Source organism: Rhinopithecus bieti, unplaced genomic scaffold (genome assembly GCF_001698545.2).
Source record: "Rhinopithecus bieti isolate Rb0 unplaced genomic scaffold, ASM169854v2 scaffold_13262, whole genome shotgun sequence".
Classification (NCBI taxonomy): domain Eukaryota; kingdom Metazoa; phylum Chordata; class Mammalia; order Primates; family Cercopithecidae; genus Rhinopithecus; species Rhinopithecus bieti.
The window spans coordinates 126,895-146,498 of NW_016808004.1; the positions used below are offsets into that span (position 1 = coordinate 126,895).

General features: G+C 49.4%; 1 protein-coding gene across 5 annotated transcripts in view; it reads right to left on the minus strand.

Moving 5' to 3' along the window:
* PLXNA4 (plexin A4) overlaps positions 1–19,604 on the minus strand; it is a 523,648-nt gene that overhangs the window by 10,425 nt on the left and 493,619 nt on the right. For all 5 annotated transcript variants that reach the window (XM_017885083.1, XM_017885085.1, XM_017885086.1 and 2 more), the window contains 5 exons: positions 14,883–14,986; positions 14,240–14,339; positions 12,841–13,031; positions 11,422–11,591; positions 6,723–6,935 (listed from right to left, as the gene is read on the minus strand). In XM_017885083.1, coding sequence (XP_017740572.1) covers positions 6,723–6,935; positions 11,422–11,591; positions 12,841–13,031; positions 14,240–14,339; positions 14,883–14,986 — 778 coding nt within the window. The remainder of the gene's footprint in view (positions 1–6,722; positions 6,936–11,421; positions 11,592–12,840; positions 13,032–14,239; positions 14,340–14,882; positions 14,987–19,604) is intronic.

The window sequence follows — 19,604 nt, forward strand, 5'->3', positions numbered from 1 at the left end:
ACAGCCACTTCTCACCCTCTCCTATGCACTTTTGGGCTTGTGGACTGCATAAAAGAGAAGAGGTAACTACAATGATAGGGGGGCATCATAAACTTCAAAGCCTTGTGGTGGCCCGGCTCAGCCTAGCCCAATCCAGCCCATGCCAAGTCCCTATGGCTGCCATGCTGGAGAAAGTAAACCTGAAACCTAGTATCAGAGGGGATGGGGGAGGACAGTCTCCAGGGCAGGGATTAGGGTGCATCAAGAAAGGCACCTAGACACCAAGTTTAAGGAAAGACACTCACTCTCAGGGTTGCACAAGCATTGGTGACAGTGACAGACCCTGGGAGTTCTCAGAACTCGAATCTTGGTCAGAGGCTCTGGGATAGTCTCCCTCTGTACCCCAGCCCTATCCTTCACTTCTCCAACCCGGACCCCTTCAGTCTTGTGCTATTTCCCTGACCTCCAACTGTTCCCATCAGTGCCCGTGAGGTGGGTGAAGACTAGCAGAGATGGTTTTCCTGTACTGTCCCAGTCATCAGCTCAAGGGCCTGCAATGGAATGACAGCTCAATTTGCCCCACAGCATCCCTAGGCTAGTGAGGGCTGGAAGGGCTTCCCTGCTCTGAGTGGTACTGGGATTGCAGATCTGTTGTTCTGTCTGAAAAATGGGGAGGCAGAGGGAAGGAGATGACAGCTGTGCTCCCTGGCAAGGGAAGGGGCTGGTCAGAAGGGACTCCCCTGGCCACATACCAGACATTTTGTCAACTGCTTTGTTGAACTGGCAGCATTTCGGCTGGGCAGGAGCCTGAGACAGGCAACAAGGCCAAGGGTGATAACATGGCCTTTCTCAGAGCAGCCTGGCTACTCAGACAGGCTGCCCTGCCCCCGTCTCATTTGGATTTCCATCCTTCACATCTTCTTCCATTCCCCGCCCCTCTTCCACCTTCCCCAGGGCCCAGTACCCCTTCCTGTTTCATTTTGCTTTCTTGGCTCCATCCCCAGAAGAGCCTGTTCTCTTCAAGGCCTATCACCCGCCCCAAAACACATCCTCAGGTACCTTAGGACACAGGGCTCTGAGTAATTTAATGACATTCCAGGTATGCAATTACAGCAAGACTCGATTCACTGTCACCATTTCTGGAATGCAATAAATGCCAATGTTCCATTTTATAGTGGGAGACTAGAGATTTCAGTAGTAGCTCCCAATCTCGCCATTCCCAAGGAGATTTGTGTCACTGTCCCCTTAGGGATCCCATGTCTAGTTTGTCAAGTAAAGGGCTACCTTCACAGGCTGTATTGGTAAAAAGCATGAACAAATAACCTCACTCACTTTTGGTACCATGGCCAGCAGCCAGCCATGCAACTCTGGTAACTCAGCTGAGTTCCAAGCTTCCACCAGACTTGTATACCCTGTCACCTGTACACAATCAGAGCCTCTGACCAGGTGAAAAACCCAGGTTCCCGTGGAAAGGACATAACCATCACCAAAAGCAAAGACTCCTGTTATTTCTCTCACCAGCTGTGGAACTTATCACAGTAGGCAGGTGGCTCTGTCAAGCTTTTTGCAAACAGTGCCAGGGACCTTCTTGCTGCCTTTATAGTCCCTGAGGTGTAAGGAATCCTAGGTTAGGGGCCACCGTGTCTGCAGTGAAGGGACCATTGCTGGGGGAAACAACAGAAGCCCAGCACTCTGTGCCTTCACAGTGGCTTGCCTCATGGCAGCACACTAAAAGCCCTATCCATTTCCCCAAAGAGAATATCTAGAAGTATATATGTGTGTGTGAGAAAGACAGAGAGAGCTGCTGGGGTGGAGGGCAGGGAGTTGAGAGTAGGATAGGACAGGGCTGGGGCCCTGACCATCTCATCTAGAGTTACTGGGTGACGTGCCTCTCCTGAATATGTCATCCTCTCTGCGAGGTCAGGTCCTTGCTGGGCAGCTCCTGTCTCTTTCCTGTTGCCTTTGCACTGGGGAGGCTGGATCAAACCAGGGCATGTCTGTGGTCACACACTAGTGACAGGTGGGCCAACTGCATGACCTCATCTTCAGCAAGTTCTAAATCAGCTGAGCTGAGTGGCCACTGACAGCCCAACGTCTGTGGGTGTGGGGCTTAAGTCTTGCTGACAGTCTACCCTGTTTTTGATCCCAAGTCTGCCTGCTGATAAATGGTCCCCTCTTCTCTGCAGGGCTTTGCCAATGCTGTCTTGACCCCTCCTGCTCCCCCACTCCCACTCCCTAGCAAGCACCTTGTGCCTGATGCCGACTCATGTGGTACTACCTCTGCCGGGTGAACCTTGCTTCCTTCTCACTCCTGTTGTGCTGGCCCCTGTGCTGGGCTCCTCTACTGGGAAGCCTTATTGATTGGGAAGAACATAATTAAGCCCTGTTATGGAACTTTAAGCAAGCATTCTCATCTGCTGGCTGTGCATTGAGGAAGGGAAAAGGGAGCCTGGGACCCTGTGCTTGAACTCGCTCCTGTGGGCGTTCTGCCTGCAAGTGAGCCCATCTCCAGGAAGTCCTTCAGGACCCCTCCGAGCTGCCCCAAGCCTGACCTGCTAAGAAGGAGCTGGTCCCACCACTGGCCTTCCCTGGTTCTCTTTGCAGACCTGCTCACAGCACGGAGGAGGCCAGCACCCCTGAGGTCCCGACATCAAGCCTCTGGGGGAGGCCATAAAGATCAACACCCCACAGAGCTGCATCCTCCACTGTTGGCCAGTCTGCAGGGTCCTAGTCTGTGGATTTCTATGGGGTAGTGGGATGCCAGCAGAAATCCTGGGCCCAGAGAGTGACCGTGAGTATCAAATACCTGCCTTTAGGATAGCTCTGTAGTGATTGGGAAGATGGTCTCCAGTGCCCTAAACTCTTTGGAAAGAACACAGTGTTGGCATCCCTCCACACACCTCGAGGATGAAGATGCAGGAGTGAAAGATATTCCCAGACTGATGCTCTGATATCCCCCATATGTACCTTTCAAGAACCTGCACAAAAGTCTTTTCCTCTGTGAATCACGGGAGGGTCTCTCTGGGCCCAGCAGAAAGAGGCCCCACACCCTGAGTTCCCCACTATGATGCTCGTGGGGTCTGCTGAGCATTTGTCTGTGTGGTCTCCCTGACCACAGGAGCTGCAAAGAAAGGGTCAAGTTCAATGCATTTCAAGTACCCAACTCACTCGTGATGGATACCATTAATGTTTGACCCATGAATTAATGAATATGTTAATGAAATGTCTATATCTCACCTCTAGTACTGCTCCCAGGGTGAGCTGTCACCATTTTATGTATTTGACTGGATGGTTTCCATAGGAGGCATATTTAAATATTTAAAATTCTTAACCTTTTTCGTGCCGTGACACACATGATAGATGACATTCAAATGTGTGGCACATTCTAGTCTAAACCCCAGTGGCCTGCTGCGACTCCATTATACTTACTTCTTAAAAGCTGACTGATGGCAAGTGAGTGAGGCCAATGTTGCTGCAAGAATGACCTTTCAACTCTTCCAAGTTAAAATTGGAAGAAATCACTACTAAAGTGTGCAACGTATTGCTACTGGTAATGACACAAAAACTACAACTGATCACAACACACCACTTCATAGTGATGACACTGTTGGGTTTCATCTGTAAGATGAGGGTAGCAGTTAACTGCTAATTGGAAACCAACAGACTCTTCTCCCTTTTTCCAGATTTGGCCACAAGCAAAAGTTCAAATTCTTATATGAGGGGAGTGAATACTGGGAATCCACAGTGGGTCTACAAACCACCATTATTACAAGATACTTGGAGGCAGGAATGGGAGGGGAGGATGGGTGGGGAGATGGTGGGAGGGAAGACACAGGTAGAAGGACGGGTGGGAGGAGAGATGGGAGAAGAGATGGAAAAATAGACGGCAGGACAGGAGCGAGAGCAGGTGGGAGGATGGATGGGAGGACAGACAGGAGGATGGGTCAGAGGATGGGTAAGAGAATGAGTGACAGGAGAGAAGGGAGGGCAGGTAGGAGGATGGATGGGAGGACAGACAGGAGGATGGGTTAGAGGATGGGTAAGAGAATGAGTGAGAGGAGAGAAGGGAGGGCAGATGGGAGCATGGTGGGAGGATGGTGAGAGGATGGGTGGGAAGACTTGTGGGAGACTAGATGGAAGGATGAGTGGGGGATGGGTGGGAGGATAGATGAAAAGATGAGTGAGAGGCTAGATAAAGAATTTCTAGAAGACTCAACATACTGGCAGAATCATCTATGCTGTTCAACCAAGAGTTATTGAGGCTTACTGAATTTATATGCTTCCCTTTTTCACCTGCTCTGAAGAGGACCAGGCAGGGTAAGCCCTATTTTTTAGTTGTGATGGTACAGAACACCTTCCCCAAATATGTGCAGGGCACGCTCCACAGCAGTGAGCCTCTAAGTCCTGGGACGACTGTCTCCATTTGACCAACAGCAGGCGAGCAGATTCAGAAGTGAACAAGCCGTGGCCAGGTCACTCTACCATCATCCTCAACTGCAGGCTCTCAATGTCCTTGGAATGGGGAGGTGGGAGATCAGGTGTGCTGTGGTACCAGGTGAGGTCTGCCCTGCCAGACTTTACTTTTCCCTCAAGGGAGCCAGACAAGCTCAGAGGATAACTCCTCTGGGAATGGGAGTGGACTTGTCCCTCCATCACCAAGTGAAGCAGCACTCTGGGCTTGACTTCAGCCCTGTCCGTGCTGTTTTCTTGATCTGTCTGTCTTTGTACCCTGGTCCTGGAAAGGAGAAAAGATTTGGGGCCTCAAGTGAGTGAATGACTTTCTTGAGAGTGTCAGTGGTTGCTAAGAAACAAGCGGGATAAGAAATGGAAACCATCAAATCACTCCTAAAAATAACCCAATGGACTGAGTTTACTTGCGACCCGCAGCAGCTGCATGGCACAAATCTCATTGAGCACCAAGCAGAAAGGAGACCACTTGCTCAGCCCATGCATGCATGAGCCTCAGCTCTGACTATGCAGCCTGTTTCTGGGAAGTGTCCTTTATGCAGACACTTCACAAATGTTCCCAGCCCTTCACAACCCTGGTTCCCCCCTCTCCCTGCCTGGGGCGCTATCACAATGACACTGTGGCACAGGGATGACCAACAGCCCAGCTGCTGCCTCTTTCCCCTCTCCCTGCTAAAGAATTGGCTGCCCACACGGGAGGGGCTGGGGGGCCCAGTCCTGGCAGCTCTATTGTTGGAAGAGTGAGCCACTGTCTACGTAGCAGGAGGTAAGAACACATCTAGATGACTCAGAAATAATCAGACACTAGGACAAAAGAGTTAGTTTCCTTTTGGACAGCCGAGGTGGCATGTCCACCACCTGCATCAATAGGAAAGGAGGAGAGGGTATCACAGAGCAGAGGGGACAGGGAAAAACAAAATCAAACCCTTTCAGTGACACTAATGCACTGAAGTGGCCAGGACTCTACTCCCTCTTAGTTATTTCCTTTTTATAAGGGAAGGCAATTTTCAAGTATAAAGACAGAGGCTGTCTCTATCATAGGCAAAATGATAAAGTTCATTTTGTCACCAAGTCAAGCACACCTTCTGAACTCTTTTACTCTTCAAAAAGGCACCAAATCTGAGCTTCCCTCTAGGTTTCTTATATTTAAGCTACTTGGAATAAAGAGAAAGTCTAAATGCAGGACTGCCATGTAGAGTTGTGCAGGTTACTCACTGCAAAAAGGTACTTGGACAAGAGGACGAGCTAGGGCTGACAAAGCCCATCACTCAGCAAACCACACACTCGGTGTGGGGTTACCTCATTCTGTAGGAAGGGGCATCTTTCTTAAACCATACAGAGGCACCATACGGGTTGGCAGAGGTCCTGTCTGAAGGTAATGCAAAGAGGTAGGAAGGTTATTTGGGAGTCAGCTAAGAGGTTTGGGATCTAGTTTCATCTTAGTCCCTTAAATCACCTTGGGCAGATTACTTAGCCATTCTGCATGTATATTTCTTCACCTTCATGGCATAAAAGGAGCTTACCATTCCTGTCCTCTCCCTAGTACAGGGCTGCTGTGATGAATAAATAAAGCTTCAGCTGGTTGCTTAGTTCAGGTGCTTGGCATATGGAGCTGATGCGGCTCAGACAAACCATTAACCTTCTTCACCATGAGTCAGCGCCGCCCTAGGAAGAGCCCAGCCCTGCAGCTCACAGGGGGACCTTCAGTCACGAGAGCTCTGCAGGACACTGGGATTTGATCACAACACTGCAAGACCCAGGGCATTAAGAGCTCACGTGAGAGGCAAGGGGCTGGGAGAGTGAGAAGCTGTTCAGACAGTGACAAAAACATCCCCACCGAATGCTGGGAACTGCCAGCCAGACGGGAGCAGATGGGTAGAGGCCTCCAGCCTTTTCTGCAGCAATGATGTAGTCTGGCCCCTTGAAGTCTTATGATGACAGTTTTTATTTATTTTTTGGGGGGTGGGAGGTGAAGATTAGAGCTAGGAGCCACATCCCCTCTCTGGGCCTAGAAGACATTTCAGCCACTAGGCTCCAGGGCCTGTTATCCAGGGAAGCAGAGCTACCATAGCAACCTCTGGCCACGTTTTCCTATTCTGGTTTCAGGGGACAGGAGCACTGGGACGTGGGGGTGTGGGTGTTGAAGTGGCAGGATCAGGCTTTGTGAATGACTCATCTGGAAGTGCAGCTGGTTTTTGACGGGAGGGGACCTTTTGTGGAGGAAGCTGCTGGCTCCAGCAAGGGGCCCTGACTTGGCTCCATGGCCCAGCACTCACCTCTCCACCCAGTTCTTGTAGCTGGGGATGTCCTTGGCATACAGCAGCTTGTTGGAGGGCGAGTCCTTGCCCAGCCGGTGCTCTGACGTGGAGCAAGAGTCCATGAAGGTCTGAGCCACCACAGAGAGGCAGGCGTCTGTGATGCTGTTTTTATGGATGTCAAACACAAACTGCGGGTTCTTGATCATGTTGACCCAAAACCGCAGGGGCAGGCTGCGTGGAAGGAAGAGGCAGACAGTCAGGGGAGACGGCGCAGTGGGGCTGCGGCGTGGGTAGGAGGGGTCTCTGGAGAAGGAGAGAAGCCTGGGGAACTAATAGAACTTAAGAGCCTTCTCTATGCTGAGGATGGGATGTGCCCAGGAAGGGAGATAAGGCAGGTCTGCAGGGCCCCAATTTACCTTCCAGGAAACTGAGAACTGCCAAGGCTGAATAATTCATCCAGAGATACAATCTTGGTAGGTACTTGTGAGGACTTGATACCCAGCCTTGGTGGCAGGGCTCTTCATCTTCCCTTTGGCCTAAAAGGCAGCTTTGATGTGTGTTATAAAGTGGAATTTCTAACTCTCTGTCTGTCTGCTCCTAAGCCTGATACAAGAGTATCCAGTTGGCAAACTTTAAGGAATTGCTTGGAATCTAGGCTTCGTATCTGACGCTCTGCCATCTACTGTATGACTTGGCAGAAGTCACACCCTTCCTCCCTGCCTGGGCCTCTCAGCCTACTCCTACTGGGGCTGAGAAGTACTGTGTAGCTGACTGGATTCTTCATTTCTAAGCTGGCATGCTTGAAAACCCACATTCACCCACCTCATGGGCCCCATCGTATTCCCTCCTTCCCTTCCCTGCTTCTTCCGGTTGGCACCTCCTGGCCACCAGGAACTGTGCTTGCAATTGGGGATACAGTGATGAATGAGACACATCCTCTGCTCTCAAGAAGCCTGCATTGTGATGGGTTCATGGAAAGGCAGACATGAAACCGACTACATGCCGGAAGACTGTTGGTGCTAGGACCAGAGATGTGTAGGGTCCAACATGGGACCAAGGGAATCATCAAGTCTACCCAGAGGGCAGTGTCCAGAATGCCTTCACAAAGGGGGCACTTGATGGTGGGAGTTTTAAAACTTGTGTAAGTCTTTCTTTCTTTCCTTCCCTTTCTTCCCTTCTCTTGCCCTGCCCTGCTCTGCCTTGCCTTGCCTTCCCTTTCTCTTTCTTTCTCTCTCTCTCTCTCTCTTTCTCTCTCTCTCTTTCTTTCTTTTGATGGAGTTTTGCTCAGTCACCCAGGCTGGAGTGCAGTAGGGCGATCTCAGCTCACTGCAACCTCAGTCTCCCAGGTTCAAGTGATTCTTCTGCCGCAGCCTCCTGAGTAGCTGGGATTACAATCACCCATCACCACACTCGGCTAATTTTTATATTTTTAGTATGATGGGGTTTCATCATGTTGGCCAGGCTGATCTTGAACTCCTGATCTCAGTTGATCTGCCCACCTCGGCATCCCAAAGTGTTGGGATTACAAGGCATGAGCCACCATGCCAGGCCTGTGTGTTTCTTAGCAGGGTGAGGCCTAGAGGAATGGGGTGGAGGATGGGTTGCACACAGGAAATCTGCATCAACAAAGACAAAGAGGGAAAAGTGTGCCCTGCAGTCTGCTACTGTTAACCTGTTGCTTAAAGTGTCCCAATCCTGGGACACTGGGAGACACTGCCTTCTGCCCCTTTTGGCTGTAGCCATCCCTGTGGGCTCTAATCCTACGGCTTCCAACCAGCCTGCTGGGATGCAGGTGGGAAAGAGGACTAGGCACCATGCAAGGGATTGCTTACTTCCTTCCCTCTGCTCCCACCCCTGCCTCTTGCCATTTCCCCTGATGTTTTATTGTTGTTTTGGTGGTTGTTCTCACTGATGGTAACAGTTAGAATGTTCATTATGTGCTTGGCTTGCTTCTTAGAACTTAAACTCTTTGAATTACATCATTTCAACAGAACCAGTACAATATTTCTATACTTGTTCTATCTCCCAGCAGCCAGCAGGTACAAATAACAAATGCTATTAATACAGGAAAACCTAATGCTCAAGACTGCCAATCAGTCGAAAAGGATCTTTTAAATTCCTACAAAGTGTGCAGGGCGGGACTCAGGCAGGCAGCATTGAGGTCTGACAATGTTTGACGGTGTTTGCTCCATCCCTGGAAATCTCTAATAGGAAATAATGGGATGGTGTCCAGAAAAACTCAGAGAGCCATAACACCCAGGTGAAAGCAGGGGTCACTCCAGCTGCCCAGGCTTCCTGACAGCTGGGGTCAGAGCCCTGAATGGAGGACTCATGACTTCTCAGCTAACGAAGTCTCTGTTCACATCTTCCTGTTGTTCCGGAAGTTGCACCCAGGAATAGGGACTCTGGGAGTTCACATCTGCTCTGCTGGTTTTTCCTCCCCTATGCTCTCTGGTCCTCAAGCCAGTTTTGCTGACAGGTACAGCTAACAGGGAAGCCACAGCACCCACCCGAGGCTCCCGCCTAATGAAATATTAGCATATTATTAACATTAGTGGTGGCACTAATCTCTGGTTGATTGCAGCCACTCAGGCTAAATGAGCAGGAGGTTTATTTAAAAGAGAAGAGGTAGGGAACTGTGGAAGAAGAGGGTGGGAGAGGGTGGGTTACACCTTGGGCCAGGAATAAAAAAATAATCACTTTTCAATCAGAGACAATTAACTCCAAGTCAATATGCAGATCTTAAAATTCCCAGACTTACTGTGTCTTGCTCAGCATAGCAACAGATCAAGTCTGGGTTGGGGGAAAGTGTCCTTTGATGGGAGAACTTGAGCCTAGCAGGACTGTCTACTTCCTGGGGTTTCCTTTGCTCAGACCTGAGTACTTGGAAGAACTGGGATCCAAGAAGGATGTGGCTCTACTCCAAGGACATTATGGCACCCCTGGAGGTGTCCTCAACCCAGCAGGAGGGACGGGGTGAAAATAAACGGTATGGATACCATTGTAGGTGATATTCCTGCAATGTGCTACTAAAAGCAGGTAGAAATGTTTAGAAAGACCCAACTTTCTCCAGCTAGGATCAAGAGAAGTTCTGGGCAGAGCCTTTTTTTTCCATCTCCTGAAGGCTGCTAACATTCAATGGAGGCAGTAAGTAGGAAGACTCACTGACAGAAGCAGATTAGTAGGCTGGGGACATGCCCCACCGAACAGCTCCCAATAGTCATGCCAAGAAGTCTAGAAGTCTAGGAGAGTCAAATGCATCTTACCTACAGGCAGGTCCTGGGAGATATTAGACCCAGCACAGCTTTCAAAGGAGGAAATCGCATCACCCAGTTTTGCTACACTGAGTGAGCAATCTAGATTTTTGAGTCTTATTTCAGAAAGCTTGGAAGAACCCCGGGATGAAGGTCTTCTCTCACCAGGAGTTAATGTGGGAGCAAACCCCAGGCTTCGGTCCTGTGGGCTCAACCTTGGTTCCTGCCTGGTTTTTCATATTCAGCAGGGATAGTCTCTTCTCCCGGTGAAGAGGATGAGGAGCCAGAGCATACCACATTTAACACAGTTTTGGTACCAAAGCTTGACTTCTGCCTTCATCTGTGCATTGCTTTGGGGCCTGGGGCTAGGTGCCAGGGTGCTTGGCTGAGCCCTAATGCCTTGCCCATCCTAGCAGTTGTCGGTGCTGGGCAACAGGCCCACACTGCCTCAGAAGAATGATCTGGGGAAGAAGAGCCTGGGACAGGCACCATGGAGAAGCTACAGGGAGGCAGTTCTGGAACTGATGGGACAAAGGATAAGCCAGCTTTGCCTCAGGTAGAGCTCTCAACCAGAGACAACCTTGGCTCTGCATCTCATCAATAATTACTGAGACCCAGCTTTACCCAAGGTTCCACACTAAGTACTGAATACTGATGTGAGATCTTGAAATTTCAACCTCAAATACAAATTACTCACAAGTGAAAGGAAGGATGCTCCATGCTAAAAGGACAGAGGGGATCATAGAGGAGAACACCTAGAGTGTCAGTTAGTACTTGGAGAATCCTGTTGTCTCAAAGGAAGACATAGTGGTTAAGGGCAGGTCTCTTCACCACACAGAGCTTGGAAAAGGAGGTTATGGGAAGAGAGCAACTGCTTGAACAGAATAGGAATGCCCTTTGTTCACCTGATTGGTTCCGAGGTGTGTTTCAAAACTGCTTGCCAGTCACTGTTAGACATTGCCCTTCTAAGATCCGGTTGCACACGACACATCCTCCATCTTCCATAGCATTTGTCCCACACCAGCAGACTTCCTTGCCTCTCACCCTCATGTGTTGGTTCATTGAGGGCTGGGGCCATGTCTGATTAGCTCATGATCCTCAGTGTCTAGCATAATCACAGGCACCCAGGAGGTACTTGGATGGGAGAGTGTCCTGGCCGTGACATTTGACATATTATTTCTTGCTTCTTCAGCTGGTTCAATAAATGTTTGTTAACTGACTAAGTGATAGGAAAGAAAGATGCACAGACAGATTTTACTAGAGGGAAGTGAAAGAGGGAATGAGCACAAAAATCTAGGAAGAGTGGATGGGGAGGACCAGAGAATATGCCTGCTCAGAATCCCTGCTGATGAAAACAGACTCTGGCCAGCCCTTCTCCTGGAGGCCCAGAGTCCCACCACCATTGACTCGAGGCTGGGTGGGCTCAGGGCTCCTGATGTGCCCCCTGCGCTCCCTTCACTCACCAATTGCTCTTCCAAGTATGGCGGACATGTGGGTCATGAATGCCATGCTTATCAGCCTGCTCATCCAGGAAGTCAAACATGTACTTGATGGCCAGGGGCAGGGCAGAGCCACGGTGTGCCGTGCTGAAGATGGTCTCAAAGAGGTCATCCACAAACTTCTGCAGTGTGCCCTGGAGAGGTGGGATACGTTCAGACACAGCTCAACTCACGTAGTTTTGAGGATGGCTTTTAAAACCTGCCTCACAGACCTAGGCAGGGGAGGATGGTATACAGTCCACTTCGCTTGGGTGAAATTGGGTATGTCCATGCATTAAATCATCTTTCCCATTTCATTTGTCTCTAACAGCTTTAAATTTCCCCTGCACATGGAAAAGAGATATAACACTGATGACTAGACCTACGTAAGGCTTCCTCTGCCAACAACACGGTTTGGTTGACACCCTCTGGCAGTGTTATTTTAGCACTTTTCACAAATGCTAATGAACACTCACTTGGTTAGAACAGACAAACACAATCTGCTGGTTTTGTTTGGGCATTACTCACACTGGCTAATGAACAGTGACTCACTTGGCTCTGCAGAGAGCAGAGCTGAGCCCAGTCTCAGGAGTGAAAGACTAGCACTGCAGGTAAGCAATGTCCCCAGAACCAGGATTACAAATGGTGCCTGGGGTCAGGCACAGTGGCTCACACTTGTAATCCCAGGTTTTGGGAGGCAGAGGCAGAGGCAGGCGGATCATTTGAGGCCAGGAGTTTAAGACCAGCCTGGCCAACATGGTGAAACCCCACCTCTACTAAAAATACAAAAAAAAAAAAAAAAAAAATTTCAGCCAGGCATGGTGGTGCATCCCTGTAGTTTCAGCTACTTGGGAGGTTGAGGCAGGAGGATTGCTTGAACCTGGGAGGAGGAGGTTGCAGTGAGCAGAGATTGCACCACTGCACTCCGGCCTGGGTGACAGAACAAGACTCTGTCTCAAAAACAAAAAAAAAAAAAAGAAAAGAAAAAAAAAAAGAAAAAAAGAAATGGTGCCTGAGAAGTCACTGATGGAGCCCTGACTTCCCCCACTTGAGATTGTAGAGGATACCCCAGAGAAGAAACCATTCTTTTATAAGGCATGGCAGAAGAATGTGAAAAGAGGCAGTCAGAGTCTCAGCATTTCAGAAGGGCATGGAGAAGGGATAGAAACAAATCTTCAGATTGCATGCCAACACCGATGTATTGGTGGGGTTTGCCTGGAGCGCTGGATTGAGAAGGATTCTGAGGTTCGGTACAGGGGCTGATCAGCAATGCCTCCTGGGGTGGATAATAGAGCCGGCACCAGCACGAATGCTGGGTACTGGCTACTCTGCCATTTCTGTGGGCTGACGAAGTCCCTCTCCATAGCCTCCAGGCTCCCTGCACCCAGTTCTCAAGTCTGATACCTTAGTGGCCAGGAGTCGGGTCAGGTAGATTTCGGACACCATCTTGCTCCCCCGGTCCCCCTCCTTCTGGTCTCCGTGCTCATGGTTCTTCACTAGATGCCACATCTTGACTCCACTCTCCAGGTCAGGAGTGATCATAGGTGTCCGTGAGCGGAGGCTGTCAGGGCTGCCCGTGTACCGGATCATGTTTTCTGCCGAGGCAAGCATCACCCCCCAATGTATGTGAGGCCACAAGGCCTTAGCCCATCACCTTACCATGCATCGTGGAAGCCAATGACTGTCTGATCATTCCTGCCATTGGCCGGTGCTGTCACCTCGCCTTGGTTTGGTGCATTCCCTGAAACTGGGATGCCTTTCTCACCACCTCCAGGAAACTATCTGTGGCTAATTCTACCCACTCAGATCTCCCCCTCCTTCCTGTACTCTGCATCGTGTCAACCCTTAATTATTCAATTTGTAAAAAATATAAGCCTGTACTTTTTTAATGCTTTTCCTTGTTAGAGTTCTCAAGTCATGTCTCAGGATGAGTTCTGTGCAGCCAATTAAGTACACGCTTAAGAGCAGGTAGCCTGTCTCCCTTAATAACCGCTGATCGGATGAGTAATCGCCTGGTAACCTGCTCACCTTCGTCTGTCCTCCCCTCTGGCCTGTGCCAAATTATTCCTGTTTATTTGCTGAAACTCCTACCAGTATTTGTGAAGTGTTGCAAAATGAGTACTGAGCGGGAAAATGAAAGGGCAGTCCTACTGTATGCAGGAACTATTCTCTGTATTCATCTATTTATTATCTAGAATGACCCTGTTCAGTCAGTAGATTTTTCAATCTCTTCTTCTGGTAAATAAATAAATAACCAAGGCTCATAGTGGTCAGATGACTAGCCCCAAAGCACACAGATAGGGCAGAACAGGGCTCCTTCTGGCTTCTATCCCACCTCCAGCACCCTCTCCCCACCACTGCAGAGCTTTGCACCTGGTCTGTACCTGCACTCCACTGCAAAATAACAGTGGCTCTTACAAATCATTTAGCCTCTGTGCACCTGAGTTATAATGTACTAATCTGCATAATAGGGAGAAATAATAATTATTTAATTCACTAGATTGTTATGAACATGATGTGAGATAATAGCTATCACACAAGGAATAGCATCTCACAGCCTGGAAGACATCCATGAAAGTTGGCTTTACTCTTTTGCTCATGAATGAAGGTCTCGCTTATGCATCAGAGTGATGGACTGAAACCAGGGGCCTCTTCCCCCACCTGGCTCTCTTCCCTGATGGTCAGCCTGTCTGATGCCCCATCTCCCCTCTCCAAGAGTCTCCTGCCTTCTGGCTATGCTGCTGTCATGACAACAGCTGCTCAGGACACCTGGGCCTCCCCAGGACACTCGGTAGGATCTTACCATATTTACTCGCTGAGGTCCTGGAGACGGTGGAGTTGTTCACTGCATTATAGGCTGTCACCTGCTTGGACACTAATGCCACCACGGAACCATCTGGCACCTACAGGAAAAAAGCTTCTCAGGGCCTGGGCACAGCAGCTCTGCCACTCCAGGAAATAAGGACAAATCAGGATGAACTTGGCACTAAGGGGCAATTGGTGCCTTGCTGGAGAACTAGGGGACTTTGGAGGCTGTCAGCTTTCCTGGGAGCAAAACAAGACACAGTTCTGGATACTGACTAGTGTTCGATTTTGTGGCTTCTCTTGGAGTAACTTCTGGCAAGAGCTCCTCCCTAGCATTCTGAATCCCAGTGCTTCCCTGGAAAATGACCCAGCCTCAAATGCCCAGAGGAACTTCTCAGGAGGGCCTTCCTTAGGGACTCTGCCCGTGCCCTGCAGAAAGTGTGCATGTCAGCATGTTATCTCCAAAGAGGTCAGGGTTCCCTGGTTTCTTGGCTGGGAGACATCAATTTCCTCTGGAGCACTAAGGGAACATGGAGTGCTGTTGAGGGGCTTGCTGTCTAGCCCTGTTATTCCAGGGCAATGATTTCCAGGGCAAGGGACTTGTAGTTGGCTAGCTCCTCCCCTTTCCACATTCCTCTCACCTGGTAGTGGGCCAGCGTGTTCAGTCGTTTCCAGTCATTTTCAATCTTGGTAGTGATGTCTTCATCCTGCAAGATCATCCTTGCCCCACTTCCTTGTCGCCACTCTGCCAAGAGAGCAGTGGCATCTCAGAGAGGCCCTCTGACCTCTCCTGTGGGGAAGCTGAGGACCCCTGTGTAGGTAACCTACGCAGTGCTAGCTCAAGGGTGTATCCATTGTAAGTGCTAGCACATGCTCCTGTGAAGATGGAGTGCCAAAGCTCTCAACGCAGAGAGGCCCTGAGTTCCAGTTCTGGTTCTGATCCCAACAAACTATGTTACCAAAATGGGACTAACATCACTTACCCACCCCTGCTCATCTGCTTGCTAGGAATCGCTACATCTGTAAAAAGTAGATGCTCAAAAAGTATTAGCCAAACAAAAGAGGCACATAATAAAACACTAAGCTTTGACAAAGCACGAGGCAAATGCAAAGTGGCACAGTTGTGGTAGCGTGGATTGTTTGCTTGATTGGAAGCTCTTAGAGCTGATGAAATCAAGGCTGTAGGCTCAGTCACTGAACAGCCCCAGATCTGCTCCAGGGGTGCATGCCATAGGGTGAAACTGGCAGGTGTGTCACCCTTGTCAGGGAGATTGGGTCAAAGAGTATGGAAAAAATCAGCAAAACCCATTCTCATGCCCATGAACGTCCCCTTCCCCACAAAGTTGATGAAATGATATCAACATTGTAATCTATCCAACACGTAATTATTTGATGTTACAAGGATATACTTACATCCCCATATTATTCTCATGGGCCCAAACACCTACAATATATGAGCTTACTGATGGATCACACATGGGGAAATGGGAGGCTGTTTCTCATCAGCCAAATCCCCACCACCATACTTGGTACAAATCACGTGTAGGTGCAGAAGTGCACATTCCTATCTCAAAATGTACATGCATGAAAATCCATGTGCATGTCAGACACACATACATTCATGCAGCACACACATGTATGAGCTCACGCATGCACACATACCATTCTCATGGACACACACCAGAAAGGAGAAACAGCCTCTTAAATTCAAATGCAACATGTGTTCCAGCCAACAAGCCAAACATTTGGTTTCCAGGCAGCCCAGATCCTGCTCAATGCCTCTCAGATGCTGATACTTCTGAAATGTGCATAGAACGCTGGGCTCATTCAGAGTATGGTTAGTTGTTGGATGAAGTGGCCTGGCAGTCACTGCTTGACCCACCAGGGATTTCTTCCTATGTCTCACAGAGCCACATGTTCAGATTCTCTTCCTCGTTTCCCTCCTGCCAAGGCTGGTCCACAACCAGCCACATTCGTGGCAGAGAGCACCAATTCCTCCCTGCATTGTGCATTTGTTGTGGTCTGTGCTGCCAATCCCATTTCACAGATGGCACGCCCTTTGGAATAACAGAGATGCTTCTAAAATCTAAGCCCCTTGCCTCCAGTCCCTGGGGCTGCAGTCCCTGGGGCTTCCCTGCTGCCTAATTTAGAGCTTAGCTTCATGTCAGGTGGTCAAAGGAATGAAAGCATAGGGACTATATGCTTGTTCACTGGAAGTCTCTGGGGACCATCCATCCCTTAGTCCGGTGGATGTCACAGCTGGGATTGTTCATGGTGATTATGGTCTGGGGCAGTTAGGCTAATGGGCAAAGGGGAAAATGCCTCACTGAGGTATCTGGTCACTAGCATTTTTGCTTGTTATTGTGTTGTTTCTTGAATTTTTTGGTTTTGTTTTGTTATTTTATGGAGGTATGCATGCATGCACTTTTGAGTGGTTGGAGCAAAGGAAGAGGAATCTCTCCAAGCTGGCCAGAGAGCTGATGTGCTGTGCAGCTGGATGCTGGCAGACACCAGTCTGGGTTGGGGAGTATATGGCAGTGAGTTTCCCCTGCTTGCATAGTGAGCGGCATCTGGTTAAGTCAGAGGCTGCATGGGGTGGAGGCACAGCTGTAAGGCACAACACAAAAGGGAGCCAGCTTCTGCTTTCCTCACATTTGGGCTAGGGAGAGGGATGCAATGAACTCAGCTCTGGACACTAAGTCCTCTGGCTGGGCCCCAAGGGAGTCTCCTCCACTGAAGTGACTATGGGGCTTGCTAAGACTAGAAGGAGAAGGTGCCAGTGGACAGACAGCCCTCTAGCTTAGCAGCTGCACTGGTACTCCTTGCTGATAAAGAATTGTAGCACATCTCAGGAGCATCCGAATAAACTACATGGCCTGGTCTATTAGGCAATGACAGTTGGTGACTGATTCTGGGTGCCAGGGCAGGTTTTCTTCCATGATGTACAATTCCCCTTCGAGCTGTGCAGTGCACAGCCTGGGCGGCCATACTCAACAACCCTGTCTGAGTCATTCCCAGAAATTATGAGAATGAGAATGAGAGTCTACCTACCTCCATGTCCCTATCCAAAAAGACTGGGTAGATAGTCATGTCTCCTTGGGACTTATCTCAAAAAGTCAGGAATGTTCCCCAAAAGCCAATATACAGAGAGGGGGCTGAAATCAAGGAGTACACTTAGCTTGCTTTTAGATCACTCAAGCCTATTGTTTTGTTATCTCCTAGACAGAACTTACTATGTGCTTTTTTTTCTGAAATATCAGAAAGGTGAAAGAAGAAGAAGAAGGGAGAAAGAAGAAGAGAAGGAAGGAGAAGAGGAAGAATAAGAGGAGGAAGAAGAGGAGGAGGAAGAGGAAGAAGAAGAAGGAGGAAGAGAAGGAGGAGAAGGAGAAGAAGGGGAAGGGGGAGAAAAGGAAGAGGAAGAAGGAGAAGGAGAAGAAGAAAGTAGTATTTGAAATTATTGCTTTGTAGCATCTACAACCTAGTCCTGATGAAAGAGAGCCCAGAGGGATGGGCAGCTGATATAGGCAGCTCCATTCCTGAGGCTTTCAGGAAAGGAGAAAGGATCACAGGTAGGCCACCCAGCTGAAGACAGAATGGAGGAGAGAGGGTGGAGTATAACTGGTGGGCAGCCCCACATTCCCTGGCACAGAATAATTCAAGTAGGCTGACAAGGAAAGCCCACCCTTAATGTCACCCTTCTCGGCCCAAATTCCTTGCTTTTACCCTGTTGGCCAGAACCCACTTTCACTTCCATACTTACCTGCCCTCCTTCCTTTCCTGAAACCCCTTCTTCAGGCCAGTTATGGTCTCTATTTTCCCTAGACTCATCACGAAATATCTCAAGAAGATCAGATAGTGGGTATGGGCTCAGCTTTCTGGAGTGCTCCTGTTACAACTTCCTGACCTTCTCTCAATAGAAGTCTGAGCCATAGAGCTCTGTTGTAAAGCAGAGTAAAGCAGGGGCCTGGAAAAGCCAAGGTCAAAGGCCATCGCAGGTGGCTTCCCTCTAGCCCAGGAACAGTGCCCTCTCCTGAGCTGCATGGCTGGGCTCATAAAATCTCATCCCCACCCCAGAAGTAAAGATCTCAAGGTCAGGTTGAGTGAGCTGAGGATGAGACAGCCCTGCCACCTTAGATATGAAGGCCAGCACCCTGGTCCTCTCATGGTGTGCACGGCTGGCTGAATCAGCCTCAGGAGGCTCTCTGTGAGGGCGGTATCTAATTTTGTGCTTTGTTGCATATTCAATGTGTGCTTAGTTTTAATAACAGTAATGAAAATAAATAGAACCCAGGTCCCCCAGTGCTTGGTCCAGCCCTCTCTTCACCAGATGGGCTCCTTCTGTCTTGCCTATAAAAATATCACTAAAAATATCTCTCTTTTGATTCTCTACCTTGCTCCGTAGGAGGTGACCACATTAGGACCAGTTGAGAGGCAATGTCATAGCTCAGCCAATGACCACAGTCCTCCCATGAAGGCTGAGCCTTTTGGCCTTTTGCCTGCCCATAGGGCATAGTGAGAAGCCGGAAAATACCTCCCAGGCATCAAATGCTATGAGATGCTGAGCTCAGAGAGGACTGAAGCAAATCCTGGGGCAGAGTGACTCCTCACAAACACCTGCTCCTACAAAAGAGGACACCTAGAGTCCCATCTCACAAGACGCAGTCTCCATGGTGAGAACCCAGGTCCAGGAGGTGTTGCAGCTCGATGCTCACTCATTCATCAAAGAACACTTACTCTGTGCCCCCAGTGTGCTGGGCACTGCCAGTTGGGTATGAGAGGTAGTTAAACAAGAAAACGGAGTAAAACATAAACCCTTGCCCTTGAAGACTTCTTGTGTGGAGGGGCTGTGCAAGAGCCCAGTGGTCAGGGCAGGGGTGAGACAGGGAGGAAGAGCTACAAGGAGCTGGTGGGAAAGGGCTGCCCAGGTTAAATTGTGAAGGATGAGTGGGCGTTTGCTGGCTGGCCAGGGGGATAAGTGTTCTGGTTCAAAGGTGACACTCATGCCACAGTTCTAGGGATCGATGAGTCTGAGCAGGAGAAAGTTGAAAGGAGAGGCTGGAGAGGTGTAGGGAGATCAGGACCTGAGTTAAGAAAGATCCAGCATGCCTTGCCAAGGTGTCTGGGACTGAGCTGAGGCCATCAAGACAGAGCAGAGAGGGGATAAGGAGAGGAGAGCATTATTAGAGGGACAAAGAGGCATGATCCCTGCCCGGATGGCCACCTTTGTTCAAAGCAGAAGTAGCAGTGAGGACCTAAGCTAAGCCAGTGTGGAAGGGTGGGTTTCAGGGACGCTCAGGAGATGGCTGTGGAGATGTGTTTCAGGGATGCTTAGGGGTGTGGGTTTCAGGGATGTTCAGAAGATG